The sequence below is a fragment of the Penicillium paradoxum genome (genome assembly GCF_028828445.1).
Source record: "Penicillium paradoxum strain IBT 22861 chromosome Unknown utg000007l_segment0_segment0, whole genome shotgun sequence".
Lineage (NCBI taxonomy): Eukaryota > Fungi > Ascomycota > Eurotiomycetes > Eurotiales > Aspergillaceae > Penicillium > Penicillium paradoxum.
In genome coordinates this window covers 4,781,842-4,796,080 of record NW_026643185.1, presented here as the reverse complement: position 1 = coordinate 4,796,080, position 14,239 = coordinate 4,781,842, and the positions used below count along the sequence as shown (strand labels likewise).

General features: G+C 47.6%; 4 protein-coding genes across 4 annotated transcripts; 2 read left to right on the top strand and 2 right to left on the bottom strand.

Moving 5' to 3' along the window:
• Window positions 1–788: 788 nt before the first annotated feature.
• On the top strand, window positions 789–2,129 carry N7457_009291 (FAD-dependent oxidoreductase; the record flags this gene model as incomplete). Its single annotated transcript, XM_057180334.1, has 5 exons — window positions 789–817; window positions 885–1,004; window positions 1,060–1,258; window positions 1,326–1,729; window positions 1,823–2,129. The coding sequence occupies 5 exons, from the start codon at window positions 789–791 to the stop codon at window positions 2,127–2,129; spliced, it is 1,059 nt and encodes a 352-aa protein (XP_057028720.1).
• Window positions 2,130–2,414: 285 nt separating this feature from the next.
• Window positions 2,415–3,491, bottom strand: N7457_009290 (uncharacterized protein; the record flags this gene model as incomplete). The annotated part of the gene is made up of 1 exon (XM_057180333.1): window positions 2,415–3,491. The coding sequence occupies one exon, from the start codon at window positions 3,489–3,491 to the stop codon at window positions 2,415–2,417; it is 1,077 nt and encodes a 358-aa protein (XP_057028719.1).
• A 1,021-nt stretch (window positions 3,492–4,512) lies between these two features.
• Window positions 4,513–12,634, top strand: N7457_009289 (uncharacterized protein; the record flags this gene model as incomplete). Its single annotated transcript, XM_057180332.1, has 18 exons — window positions 4,513–5,051; window positions 5,131–5,296; window positions 5,363–5,761; window positions 7,515–7,742; window positions 7,801–8,329; window positions 8,386–8,612; window positions 8,663–8,942; window positions 9,005–9,238; window positions 9,283–10,007; window positions 10,064–10,226; window positions 10,282–10,617; window positions 10,679–10,802; window positions 10,851–10,922; window positions 10,976–11,026; window positions 11,087–11,773; window positions 11,830–11,913; window positions 11,977–12,351; window positions 12,403–12,634. The coding sequence occupies 18 exons, from the start codon at window positions 4,513–4,515 to the stop codon at window positions 12,632–12,634; spliced, it is 5,451 nt and encodes a 1,816-aa protein (XP_057028718.1).
• Window positions 12,635–12,848: 214 nt separating this feature from the next.
• On the bottom strand, window positions 12,849–13,895 carry N7457_009288 (NADP-dependent oxidoreductase; the record flags this gene model as incomplete). The annotated part of the gene is made up of 1 exon (XM_057180331.1): window positions 12,849–13,895. The coding sequence occupies one exon, from the start codon at window positions 13,893–13,895 to the stop codon at window positions 12,849–12,851; it is 1,047 nt and encodes a 348-aa protein (XP_057028717.1).
• Between the last annotated feature and the right edge of the window lie 344 nt (window positions 13,896–14,239).

Genomic DNA, 14,239 nt, shown 5'->3' with positions numbered 1-14,239 from the left:
GCGTCAATATTGCGAATACCGGACTACCGATTCAGGTAAGCTATGCTGTCTGCGTTGACTTCGCTACGGAGAATAAACATGTCAACACAGCATACGGAGTACGAAGTACGAAGTATCATGTCCGTAGCAAGTGGTTGACGCATTCGATGTGGCGTGTCTTGGTCCCAGCAACTTGATATCAGAGTGGATCGATCTCGGAACGATGGTCCACACGCCGGCCCATTACCTATCGTCCAGAGCATATGATAGAAAACCGGGTTCGCTGTGAATATTGTAGCAGGATGGCATATAAAACATTAAATATGTTATCTTTGCAATCTATGAGTAGTTGATCTCATTTTCTCACTTACGCCCTGAAGCATTCCTTGAAAGATAAGACGAGATCCCTTTTGAACGAATGTTCAAATACGGCCATCATTTCTTGTCCTTATCTATTTTATTTGTTTCAATTTGCTGGAACAAAAACAAATAGCTCAATCTTTACTCAAATGAAAAATCTCTGTGAACTTGCGCGACGATAATCTGCTGGCGAAGGGGCTCTTTGGCCGTTGTGCTTATTGGCCAATTATTGGCGATACCGCCTATCCCCTCCGGGCCATGCGGCCAATCGGAGCTTGTCAATGGGTCCGTGGGCCGCGGACTTTACCGCGGTATAGGGCTGATATCGTACCATTTTGATCGACTGCCCTTGCTTGCAGCTATATTTAAGAATTTCAAATGTAATAGATCACAGAAAGAGAGAAAAGCAAGAAGCTAGAGGTCAGTCAAGGTCAAGAGAAATATTCGAGATGAAAAACGAGTCTATAGTGGTTATCGGGTAAGAACGAAACACGCCACTGCTTCAGACTTCATTGTTGATACTGATATTGACTGCTTTTTTCAAGAGCCGGTGTGATTGGGTTGAATGTAGCCCTCGTTCTTGCCGAAAAGGGTTACGCCCAATACACGACCGTCATTGCAGAGCATCTTCCAGGAGACACGTCTGTGAATTATACTTCACCGTGGTCCGTTGGAAACTTACTTGCCGATATAGATTCTCCAAGACTGACCAAAGTGCAGGGCCGGCGCCAATTTCTCTGCGATTTCTGCAAGTGATCCAAATGCCTTGCGATGGGACAAGCTTGGATACACGTATCTTCTCGATCTTGCAGCGAGGGATGGTAAAAATGCGTTTGTCAAGGAGACCTCTTCCACCGAGTACTGGGATGAGTTACCACCCCGTTCAAAGATTGAATCCATGGCAGAGTACCTAAAAAACGTGAGTAATGGATGATCTCTATCCTCAATGTCAAATATATATGTATACTGATATTAACCTGGTGCAGTTCAAGGAGATCCCCACACAGGACCTGCCAGCGGGTGTTGAATTTGGAATTGAATTCACCACAGTAACGATCAATGCCCCAATGCACATTCGCTATCTATACCAAAAACTCACTCAAGAATATGGAGTGCGCGTCGTTCGCAAAAAGATATCTCATGTCTCGGCTGGTTATCTCAGCAAGGATACGAAGATGGTATTTAACTGCATCGGAAACGCAGCGAGAGAGTTGAAGGGAGTTCAGGACTCGAAATGTTTCCCCACCAGAGGCCAGATTCTGCTCGTAAAAGCATCTCACGTTCAACAGAATATTATGAGACACGGCAAGGACTATGAGACTTATGTGATTCCTCGACCGTACTCGAATGGAAATGTGGTCTTGGGTGGATACATGCAAAAGAATGTCTCGTAAGTGGAATCTTCACAACGTCCAAACCTTTAATAGTCCATTGCTGCTATTCATTGGTATGACATATGACAGTGACTGATTGCTATCAACAGCACCCCGGATACCTTTGGAGAAGAAACAGAATCAATCCTGTCGCGGACGAAGGCTTTGCTTCCTGCTCTTGATTCCAACGAGACTGAGGTCCTGGGCGCATTTGCTGGACTACGTCCATCTCGCGAGGGAGGTGCTCGTGTTGCCAAGGAAAGTGTGCAAGTTGGTGCTGAGGGACGCCGGGGAATCCTTGTCCATAACTACGGTGCTGGTGGAACCGGCTTCCAGGCTGGATATGGAATGGCGGCTGAGGCAGTCGACACTGTGGCGGACGAGATCAAACGTCTTGATACGCAATCGCGTCTTTAGACAAAGACCGTCCAGGATTGAATAATTCGACGAATAGTTTAAGAAGTCACGGTAGTGTCTTTTGTTCTCAAGTAAGTTTTGAGGGGCATTTAGAGCCAAGATAGAAAAATAGAGTGCTTGGATATGTACAAACAAAGAAAGGTGGAAACCACACGATCCATCATATATAAAAAAATGCTGACTTCATAATTCATGAGGGTATCGAGTCTGTCATAATTTGCTAAACAAAAAGGTTGCCACATAGCCTAGAAACCAGTTCTCTGGGCATCCCGGTGATGCGATCGGTCAACGTAACTGTTCTGTGTTATCCATTCTACTTGCTTCATAGCTCGGAGGAGGAGTTCCAGCAACAGGGGAAGTTCCATCGACCCGATCTCCATCATATTGTGTCACGATAATTGTCGGCACAGGGGGCAAAGATCGAAGCTCGAACACCGGTACGGCCTTCGTATCACATGAGAGCTCCGTGGTAATAGAAGCGACCGACAAACTCCTAGACGAAGCGACAATTATGCCATCTTTAGGACTTGAGACCGCTTGTAATGATTTGAGATGACCCAACACCGTCTCGACTTTGCTGTAGCAAAGGAGCATGTGGGATTTCCTTTCCATGGCACGCTGATAGTTGCGGCGGCTCCAGCTTTTGCAGTCTTGCGAGCTGACTTGGGTTTCCTTGCATTGATTGATCCAAAATGGCCCTATGAATGCAAATAAATTGTCGACAGCGTGCTCGGTCTCGGAGATGGTTGAGTTGACCCATTCCAGCTCGATCTCGGCTAGAGATTTCTGCTTGTCATCCCGTGTCTTTTTTGTCTGCGCCACCAGTGATTTGACTGGGATGAGTGCCTCGTAAAACTCTATAATCTGTTGCTCTGGAGATAGCGAGGATCGCTTGATGGAGGGACTGATTGACTTGGGTGGTGCGGGCAACTCGGCTGCGGTATTGGGCGATTGGTTTGTTGATTGCGGAGAGTTGGAGAGCTGCGAGTAGAATCGTGATTGTGATGATTGTGATAGCCGTGATGATGGCGGAGATACCTGAAGCTCGGTTGGCTCTTGGGTCGTTCGTTCATTTGAGTCTTCAATCCGCGCGACTTGATGTAACTGATCCGCGGTTTGGTTCCATCTTAACACCGATCGATAAAGCACCGATTTAGCTGACTGTTGGCACCGATCCTTGGAATTATTCCAGGTATCTGCTGATTTGTGCCACATTTCCATCGTTGATTGATGGTAGTTATACTTCGAATTATCCCAGACGGCTGTTGAACGACCGACCAGGTCCTTGGTCGATCGCCGCCATTTCCCTGTCGACTGTTTCCATTGGCCTTTTGGCCGACTAACGAGGTCGGTGGGTGTCATTTTGAGACAGGTACAGTATCTGACTTAGAGAAAAGAAGTTTGCTTTGGGTATATGTGAGAAACGCCCCTACTGGAGTGTCAAACCCGATAGAGTGCAGCTGAGTTATGAACCTAGAAAACGTTGCCTAACCAAGGTATATAAGCTCCCATCCTGCAACTACGATATAAGCCAAAATAGTCTCGAGGGCTGAGCTTGGCAGATTACTATTTTTTGCTAGTCGCCAGCAGATCATCGCCATATTCGCTGTGTTGGCTGTTGGCAGGCTGTGTGTTGCGAGGCCCCAACGTCGTCCGCGCATTTCATTGGCCGCTCCGCAGTTTTGGGGCCCTAAATTTGGCTGACACGGGGGCCAAATTACTTTCGTGGAGCCTTGTTGCTGCGCACTTCTTTTAGATTGCACATCAACGATCAGGTCGCAGGTGATAGGGTTGGAGTTAATCCAGAAGAGTTGGCGCAGAATATGTCCCTTGACGTTGGCAGAACCTTAGATTCAGGGTCTATTTAGACCTCCACTGCGCCACCGACGAAGATCGAACCCTGGCATTTGATTTACGAAATGGTCAGACCAAAGTCAAAGGGTTGTTAGGGTGATACCTCGTATTCCACGCGCTCCGTGCAGGGTCGGGAGTTGTCTTCCTTTTGTGCCTCACAGCCCACAGGGAAACGTGCTTACACCCGTCTCTTACATCATGAAAAACGCCTTGGAAATCAGTCCTCCAGATTTGACGTGATATCTCCCGGGCAAGTTCTCCGTACTGGCTCCGACATATGCTCATTTCCCCGGATGCTTAATGGCCGTGCGCGATTGATGGAAATATTCCCCAGGGCGTTGGCCGGTGAAATAACCTCAGATTTGTCCAGAATAAGGTCAATTCCGGCGGGATAGTCGCGGAATATCATAGAGTATTAGCCAGGCTATCTTCAGATATATGATAAATGTGAGTTATAAAAGGAGGACTAAATCGCTGATATCTAAGTAGAATACAAGCAACAATTAGCTCTGGCTCCAGTATAGTGATCATGAAAATCCTCCAGTTGCTGGCTTTTGCTGCGACTGTCACTGCAGTGACAATTTCACGCTCTAAGCAATCTTCTCCTAGCTCACTCACAAATGTGACTATCTTCTCACCACCCCCCGACTACAATATTCCGCGGACACTTTACCCACGCAACGAACAGCTTCCCAATGGAGACCTGCTCGCAACATGGGAAAATTACTCTCCAGAGCTACCAATGGTCTACTTCCCTATCTACCGCTCCAAAGATCATGGCAAGACATGGAAGGAGATCTCAAAAGTCCATGACACCGCCAACGGCTATGGCCTGCGTTACCAGCCGTTCCTGTATCACCTGCCCGAGCGCATTGGTTCATTCAAGAAAGGCACTTTGCTTCTCGCCGGAAGTAGCATTCCAACCGACCTGTCTTCCACCAACATCGATCTTTATGCATCACAGGATCATGGCGTGACTTGGAAGTTTGTTAGCCATATCGCTGCTGGAGGAGAGGCGCAGCCGATCAATGGACTGACTCCCGTGTGGGAGCCTTTCCTTCTTGCGCAGTACGTAATATTCTGTCGCTCTCTCTCTCTCTTTGTTTATTCCAATGTACCGTGAAATAACCTGCTGATATACCCATAGTAAGGGAAAGCTGATCTGTTATTACTCGGACCAGCGTGACAACGCAACCTACGGGCAGACAATGGTCCACCAAGTCTCAACCGATCTGAAGAGCTGGGGCCCTGTCATAGAGGATGTCACCTATCCAACATACACCGACCGACCCGGAATGCCAGTTGTGACAAAAGTAAGCTGCCCCGCAGAGACCCTAAGACTATCCCGAGACATGACCAAAAGATACTGACATATCTAGCTCCCAAACGGCAAATATTTCTATATCTATGAGTTCGGCTCCTTCTTCGATACCTCAAGCTACTCCTTCCCTCTATACTATCGCATCTCGTCCGACCCAGAAAAGATGGCTTCCGCCCCGGGCCAGCGTCTGGTTGTCTCTAGTGGTACTCAGCCGACATCATCGCCGTATGTGGTGTGGACACCGTACGGCGGAAAGAATGGTACCATCATCGCAAGCTCTGGTACACAGAGTACTTTGTTTATCAATAAGGCTCTTGGCGAAGGAGAGTGGACGGAGATTGCTTCGCCTGAAGAGCATGGATACACACGGTCTCTCCGGGTGTTGTCGGAGGAGGGAGGCCGGTACCTGGTCGTGCATTCTGCTGGAGTACTGTCTGGAACAGATAATCGGGTTTCGGTAAGTGTGATGGATCTAAAAGAGTCGCTATAGTTCGTAGCGGTACTGTTGGAAAGGTGTAGTGTCATTGCAGCTACCTAGGTAGGTATACTCTCTCTATCCTGGGAGATTATACGACAGCTTGAGCTTTGTCAACAGTCTAGATCCAGAAATAAGGAGCAAAGAGAGCACTCTAATATATGAGACTATCATTTGTCCACTACATCTATCGCTTCACGCCCGGTTGGGGATATTGTTGAGATTGATCAAAAGAGTTTGGTCCATCCCCTCTGTGCATATTGTACGGCATCCCCTGGTGGTAGGGAGGTGGTTGCCCATTCCTTCCATCGCAAGGCTGTGCTAAGCAGGAACAGCTCCCCAACAGTGGATTCCTTGACGGTGACATTATATCAAACTGCGCCTCAACCCAGTGCTTAAGTTGAACTAACACAAGCCTTGTGGGGGCCAAAACGATCACTAGCATATGCGATGTCGCTAAAGCATATCTCGGGAGGCCATTGCAGCCTGCCTTTCCAAGCCTGGGTCGAGATATAACCCCATGGGTTATCGAACCATGCGATAAAATAAGTTCAGCGCATGTCCATCGACTCACCACCTGGCCCCTGGGCAGTTATGGGGTGCGTCAATACCGGTATGTCGCCCGTATACGAGTCGCTTTTGCACACTCCACCACCAATGGGAGCAACTTACTGGGCGACACTCCTGCTCCAAGAAATACAATTGAAATGCCCCGGTCGGTCATGGATACAATGACTCTGCGATCTGACAACATTGCCTCATCCATGGATGACTGCAGGCCGGGATTATCCCTTACAATGGTGCTTTTACTATAGGCCCTACTCCTTCGGTCGGAACATCCAGCTGAGCTATATGACCCGCTGTTGATAGGGCTATGCTTCGCCCATGGCATACGGATCTTCCAATTAATTGTCAACAATTCGCGACTATGTCCCTTGCTATTAGCCAGTTGGTGATATGGAAGATCCCAGATTGGACACGGTGAGCAAAACACTGTGCGGTTCCTGTTCTATTGCCGCCCAGAGAACGGTCGGATGCATGGCTGGATTCTCAGAGTAGTCAAAGAGGGGGGCTTTATATTGTCGTGCAAAAGAGTGAACCTTGGTTTCATTTCAAGAGGCGGGTTCGAGCCCTACTGATGTTTTGCCTATAGTCTCGCATCGAATAAAGTATCCGACACCATATGGTGGCCACACAGGATTGCAGAGCGGAGGGCAATTGAGATAAAAAGCACCATTTCTGAGCGAAAAGGGTCATGATTTAGCCCTTGCATGTCATGTTCTCCGGGAAACTCGTGCGAGGAGGTACTGCTCGTACAAGTTCGCTCTCAGGCGTTCCATGCCTGTTTCTGTCTTAGCACTGCAGGAGGCAATTTCTTTCGCGTATCGAGCTTATGGGAAATACTAGAACCAAATAGAGGCTCTTATATTTTCGCAAATAGCGCCCAAATGGGAACGGCATTCTGCGTCGATCAACGCCACCAACCTTTCCAGGCGTCGGTCCCGCTGAGTTGAGGGCCCCTATAACATTGGAGCATCCGGATTCGCAGGGCTGAAAGTCTCTGTGATAGCTCAAATCGAGGATGTACCTTGTGTAATCTCTGACATTGAGGGTTGCCGTTGAGTCAGTCGGAGTCAAATGCTCATCGTTTAGGCAGCGATCTCCCCGCTCTGGGCCCTTTCCCCATTTTTCCTCTTAAGCCGCATCTCCGCACAAAACGATCTCCAACAATTAGCGCCTAAACATGGGGGACTCAGGATGCTCTGTGGATGTCGAGGACATCTTTGGCCCAATAGTCGCCCCTTCTTGTCTACAAGGCTTTGATTTTACGCTCTTGTTCGAAGAGAGCATTCTCACCCTCGCGCCAATTGGCTGCGTTTGTTTGCCAGCGCTGATTCGCATTTGGAAACTTCTTCATACTTCTGAAAGGGTCAATCGGTCATGGTTATACGCGACGAAGGAGGTGCGTGGTTCACCGAGTTCTTGTATATCCCCACATTCCTCTAACTGACATCGCACAGTTCTTTTGGGTGCTGTACATAGGATGCCATATGGTGCTGCTAATTGTCTGGAGCCAACCAGTTACTCCTAGGACGAGGGCAACTGTCACAACAAGCTTTGTGACCGTAGTCACTTCTCTCTTTCTATCATACCTGTCTCATCTTGAGCACCTCCGCTCGATACGTCCTTCCACAGTCATCAATGTTTTCCTCGGATTCACGCTGCTTTTCGACCTTCCACGACTGCGGACTCTGTATTTCATCCCTGCCAGCCAGACTGTGACTACCTTGTTTGCTATATCATGGGTTATCAAAGCAACAATCCTTGTCCTAGAGGCGACCGAAAAGCGATCCTCGCTCAGAAAGAATTATGAAAATAGCCCAATCGAGTCCACCAGTGGTATCCTAAACCGTGCGCTCTTTTGGTGGCTGAACGAACTACTTTGGCGCGGATCCAAAGATATCCTGACAGTGGAAAGTCTGCCTGTTCTCGCCAACGACATCAGGGCTGCTTCCAATCCTCAGTCTCTTTTTGAAAAATGGGACAATGGTGAGCTTACGAGATCCAACCTCTCTTACCGGAAAGGTGATTAATCAATATCCTAGCCAACAAATATCAAAAAAACTCCCTTCTATGGATATTCGTGTCGCACTACAAATGGGTCTTTCTCCAGGGTGTTTTACCTAGACTTGTATACACAGGGTTTCTCTTTGTGCAGCCATTTCTTGTGGAGCGCGTTCTTGATTTTATGACTGAACCAGAACATGTCAACTCAAACAACTACGCCTACGGACTTATAGGTGCATATGCTATTGTGTATCTTGGCATCGCTGTATGTGACTTTCCGTGCCTTGGTGAGAATCTGACTGATTCTGAATTTAGGTATCATACGCTGCTTACGAGCACAATACATACCGCATCATCACTATGGTTCGAGGAAGCTTGGTCACACTCATCTTCAACAAAACACTACGTATGAGCACTACTGCCGTGTCGGACACCGCCGCTATCACGCTGATGAGTACCGACATCGAGCGCATTAGTGTCGGTCTTGCAGATATGCACGAGACATACTCAAACTTTATCGAGATTGGTCTGGCATTGTGGCTTCTTGCCCGACTTATTAATGTAGCGACAATCGCATCTACCGTTTTCGTGGTTGGTACGTCTATACAATTTGCTGCTTATTCTGAACAACTCCTGATTGATTCGACCCTGAAACAGCGTGTTTGGTAGCAGGGATTCCTCTTGCGATCGGTTCTGGTAAGGCACAAGACACATGGCTTGAAGCCGTTGAGGAACGGGTGGCTGTTACCTCGAAAGTTCTCGGAGTGATGAAAAACATCAAGATGACAGGTTTGACGGAAGCCATATCGGGCAGTCTTCGCGATCTACGATCTACGGAAATCAATGCTTCTTTTTGGTTTAGACTCTACGAAGCATTGGTAATCACATTGAGTATGTCTATATTTACCTGATGAGAGATTTTACTAATTCTTCAGGTTTTGCTTCTTCTGCATTAGCGCCGGTGTTCGGATTTGGTGTTTATATTATTCTTGCCCGGGCAAATGATACAGCCACACTGACCAACAGCATGGCGTTTTCTGCTTTAACACTATTTTCCTTGTTGGATCAACCGATGGTTTCTCTTTTGCGTGGTTCAGAGGATCTGGTGGCGGTGATGAACTGCTTCCAGCGAATCCAGAAACACATGATGGAAACCGAAAGAGTCGATTATCGGCTGAAGCACGATGTCTCTGAGACTCAAACGGCGCCCCTATTTGAAACAGATTCCTCGGCCTCGGATCAATATACCGAATCTTGTGCTGTCCTGAGAAACGTTTCTGCAGCTTGGTCGATTGATAGCGAGCCTGTGCTCAAAGACCTGAAGCTTGAAATCCCAGCATTCAAGATTACAATGATTGTTGGGCCAGTTGGCAGTGGCAAGTCTACTTTCTTGAAGATGTTAATAGGGGAAGTTCCAGAATGCTCTGGCTCGATTTCTACTAGCTTCGCCCATGCCGCATATTGCAATCAGTCGCCATGGATTACATTCGGGACAGTCCAAGAAAATATCATTGGTTCCTCGCGGTGGGATCAACCTTGGTATGACCAGGTAACTTATGCATGTGCTCTACAAGCTGATTTGCAGCAACTTCCTGCTGGGGACCAAACCAAAGTTGGTGTCCGTGGCTCTCGACTCAGTGGTGGGCAGCAAATGCGCGTGGTATGATACTTGAACTTTGTGTATGAGAGAACTCACGTTGAGAAAACATCTTTTAGGCGCTTGCACGAGCTCTTTATTCAAAAGAGCCGGTCCTTGTTTTGGATGATGCCCTAACGGGTCTTGACCGAGAAACAGAGAAGATGATCCTAGATAACGTCTTCGCTGAGCACGGTTGCATCAAGCGTTTACGACAAACTGTAATCATGACGACAAACTCAGGTCTGCGTATATCCTCTATCTGTACGTGAATTTTAATTAACTGAAATTATGACAGCACATCATCTTCTCTATGCCGATAATGTTGTCGTATTGAATGGAGATGGGAGAATTACCCAACAAGGGTCGTATTACGACCTCATGGGTGCCAATGGCCATATCAATATGCTTTGTGGAGGTTCCCATTCAACTGATACTGCTTGGGCCTCGGAGATTGTACTAGATGACGAAACATTGCAGGCATTGAATTTGGACGAACAAAATACCGAAGATTCAGCTCGGCGAACCGGCGACTGGACTGTCTATCGCTTTTATTTCGAGAACATTGGCTGGCCTCTTTTGTCGATCTTCCTCGCATGCTGTGTTCTCTTTGTCCTCGGTCTAAGCTTTCCTCGTCAGTTTTTCAAACTACCCAAGTATCTGGTAGTTTTACTCGTTACTAACATATTGCACAGAGATCTGGCTGCATTGGTGGACTCGTGCCAATGAGCAGCATCCAAATGAACATGTTGGGTATTGGCTGGGTGTATATGCTGGACTTGGTTTCTTCTCACTTCTAACCACATTCCTTGGCACTTGGTACAACATCCCTTGACAAGGCTGTTTGCTATCGCTAATAATATACAGGATACTCGCCATGTATATACAGCCCAAAACAGCCCGTCGGTTCCATGAGATTCTTCTGCGTAGCACAATGGGGTAAGATTGGTTGTGTAGTGTCGAGTTTTGACTGGTTCTGACCCTTGATACAGAGCCACAACCTCCTTTTTGACTTCTACAGATATTGGAAACACTACAAACAGGTCAGTTATTTAGTTACGTATGAGAATTTGCGTTTCACTAATCTCATTTATTCTTTGCAGATTCAGCCAAGATCTCGAGCTCATTGATGATGAGCTTCCCTCAGCCTTAGAGCTAACAGTCAATTGTGCTATAAGTTGTGTTGTAGAGGGTCTCCTAATCTTCATTGGTTCTTCCTACGTCACAGCAGCAGTGATCCCCTTCTGCATCCTGGTGGTTTACTACGTGGCAAAGTTCTACGTCAAGACCTCCCGTCAGTTGCGTCTACTGAACATTGAGGCCAAAGCACCTCTATTCTCCCAGTTCTTGGAGGCCCTCAACGGTCTCTCCAGCATTCGAGCGTATGGCTGGACAGAAGATTACCAGCGCCGCAATCAAATCGCCCTGGATCTTTCTCAGCGTCCTTTCTATCTGCTTTATTGCATCCAGCGCTGGATGAGTCTTGTGTTGGACTCGGTAGTAGCCTGCATTGCCATTATTGTCATTGCGATTGCAATATCGATGAGAGGCCGTCCTTCTACAAATTTGCTGGGCATTGCGTTATTCAACATTGTCAATTTCAGCTCCACCCTTCAGGTGCTTGTGACTTATTGGATCAGGTTGGAAAGCTCGATTGGAGCTGTTTCGAGAATTCGCTCATATGCACGACAAGCTCCAAATGAAGATTTGTATTGCGAAAAAGATGATGTTCCTGAGGACTGGCCTCAGTGGGGTGGCGTGGATATTGTGGACCTTTCGGCATCTTACGAGTGAGCACTTGGATATTTTTCAAATATTTCTGGATACATGTTAATCCTATTTTCAGTCCCTCCTCAGCACCTGTTTTGAAGGGGATCAATCTTAAGATCCATCCTGGTGAAAAAGTTGCTTTCTGTGGACGAACTGGCAGGTTTGTGTTGTCCCATATCAAGACTAATATCTTTCCATCCAGGTTTACTGATTCTTATATTAGCGGGAAATCCTCCCTCATTTCAACAATCCTACGTATACTTGAGCTAGACAGCGGTAAAATTCTTATTGACGGCATAGACATATCAAGAGTCTCTAGAGCGCACGTTCGATCCAGGATCAACACTATTCCCCAGCAGCCCTTTTTCCTGCATGGCACGGTACGGCTGAACGCCAACCCAGAAGGGCACGCAACTGATGAGACAATCATTGCCTCTCTTCAGGCAGTCAATCTATGGTCCTATATTGAAACCAAAGGCGGGCTGGATGTTGATATGTCTGATGATTTTCTATCCCATGGGCAGCAACAGCTGTTTTGCCTCGCACGGGCACTTTGCAAGACCAGTAATATTGTTATTATGGATGAGGCTACGAGCAGGTATGTCAAAACACAACCGGTGTATAAATATGTGTTAACCATATCTTGCAGCGTCGATTCGGAAACAGACACGCTCATGCAATCTGTCATTCGGACTCATTTCAAGAATCAAACTATCATCGCTATTGCGCACAAGCTGCATACGATTCTAGACTTTGATAAGGTTGCTCTCATGGAGAATGGCAGAGTCGTGGAGTTTGATACACCCAAGGCGCTTTTGGCAAAGGAAGGATCAGCTTTCAGAAGTTTGTTAGAGGCATTTCAAGACAAATCCGATGAATAGATAAGGCAATGACCGAGGAGTGATGCATGACAGAATGGAGTTTCGGGACCAAAAGTCATTTCAACGATTCTTCTTCTGGTTTCCTGTAGATTCACAGCTTGAAGAGGAATGATATACTTCATCATTCGCCCCCAGGTCATTCAATAACTACTCTGATTCGCATCACTGACGTAGAGATCAAACAAGACAATGCCATCCCAAGACATCATCTCAGTCAAACAGTGAGCACAACCTTCCCTCGACCCTCAAACCTCCCATTGGCATAATCATACGCCTCCCTAACCCGATCAATCCCAAAACTGGCAGCAACAAACGACCGCAACTCTCCTCTCGCAGCCAAATCGCCCAGCACACGCAAAGTCTCACCACTCCCCTGAATAATAAAAAACAACGCTTTCACTCCATCCTTCTTCAACCCCAACTCCTCATGCACAGCGACGAAATCAAAACTCGCCGAATCAACCGAAATCAAAGTCCCCTCATCCTTCACAAACCCCCAACAACTTGCAAGCAAATCCCCACCAACACAATCAACAATAACATCAAACCGCTTCTCTCCAATCTCTCCCAAACCCGCATACTCAACGACCTCATCCGCCCCCAACGATTTCAAAAACTCCCCATTCCGTCGAACCGACCCACTAGCCGCAACAACATGCACACCAGCCCGCGCAGCAAGCTGAACAAGATAAATCCCCACCCCACCCGCAGCACCAGTGATCAAAACCCTCTTTTCCAACTTCTCAGCACCGCGACCATCCTCCTGGTCCTCCTTCTCTGGCTCCGCTTCCGCAGCTCCCAAAGCAAGCGGAAGCGCCAGGCCCGCATGCACAAAAAGCGCCTCGTACGCCGTCTGCGCGCTCAGCGGTAGGGCGGCTGCTTCTTCCCACCCGAGATTCGGGGGTTTGGGGGCTACTTCGCTGGTTAGGACGAGGGCGTACTCGGCCCATGTTGAGGCGCGATCTGCGTGCGCCATGCCGAATATGGCGTCGCCGGGTTTGAATGGGGAGGTTGGGGATGTGGATTCCACTGTGCCGGAGAAGTCGTGGCCCGGGATTGCGTAGGGACCGTGGTATGTCTCTGGCCATGTGAGCATGTCGCGGATTATGGTTGTTGCTTTTATGCGGACGAGGAGCTGGTTTGCGGCTGTTGGAGTTGGAATGGGGATTTTGTCTTTGTGTAGGGCTGATGATGGGGCGGGGTTGGTTGGGGAGTATGGTTCCTCTGAGGGTGGTGCTGGGTGGACGCGAATGGCTTCCATTTTGATGGAGTTTTCAGAGCTTTTTGAATGAGTTTAAGAGATTTAATGGATAGGTGGTTTTTGTATGAGTTGGTGTAGGATGTTGAGTAGATCGGGGTGAATTCGGTTGATAGGCTACCTGGATCTCATGTGCAGCCAAGGCCTATACTCGCCGATCACGACATCTGTAGATGGATTTTCTGGAAATTGTACAAATTGAGAGGGAGTTTCATTAACTATCAATGTAAGGGTCCCAGGAGGCATGCCTTTTTTTTAAAAAATAAATATGTGCAAAAACGCAATGCTGGCTGTACACCCTTTAGGAAATGACTGGTGTGGACATGTCTATCCTCCTGTTCTCAAAA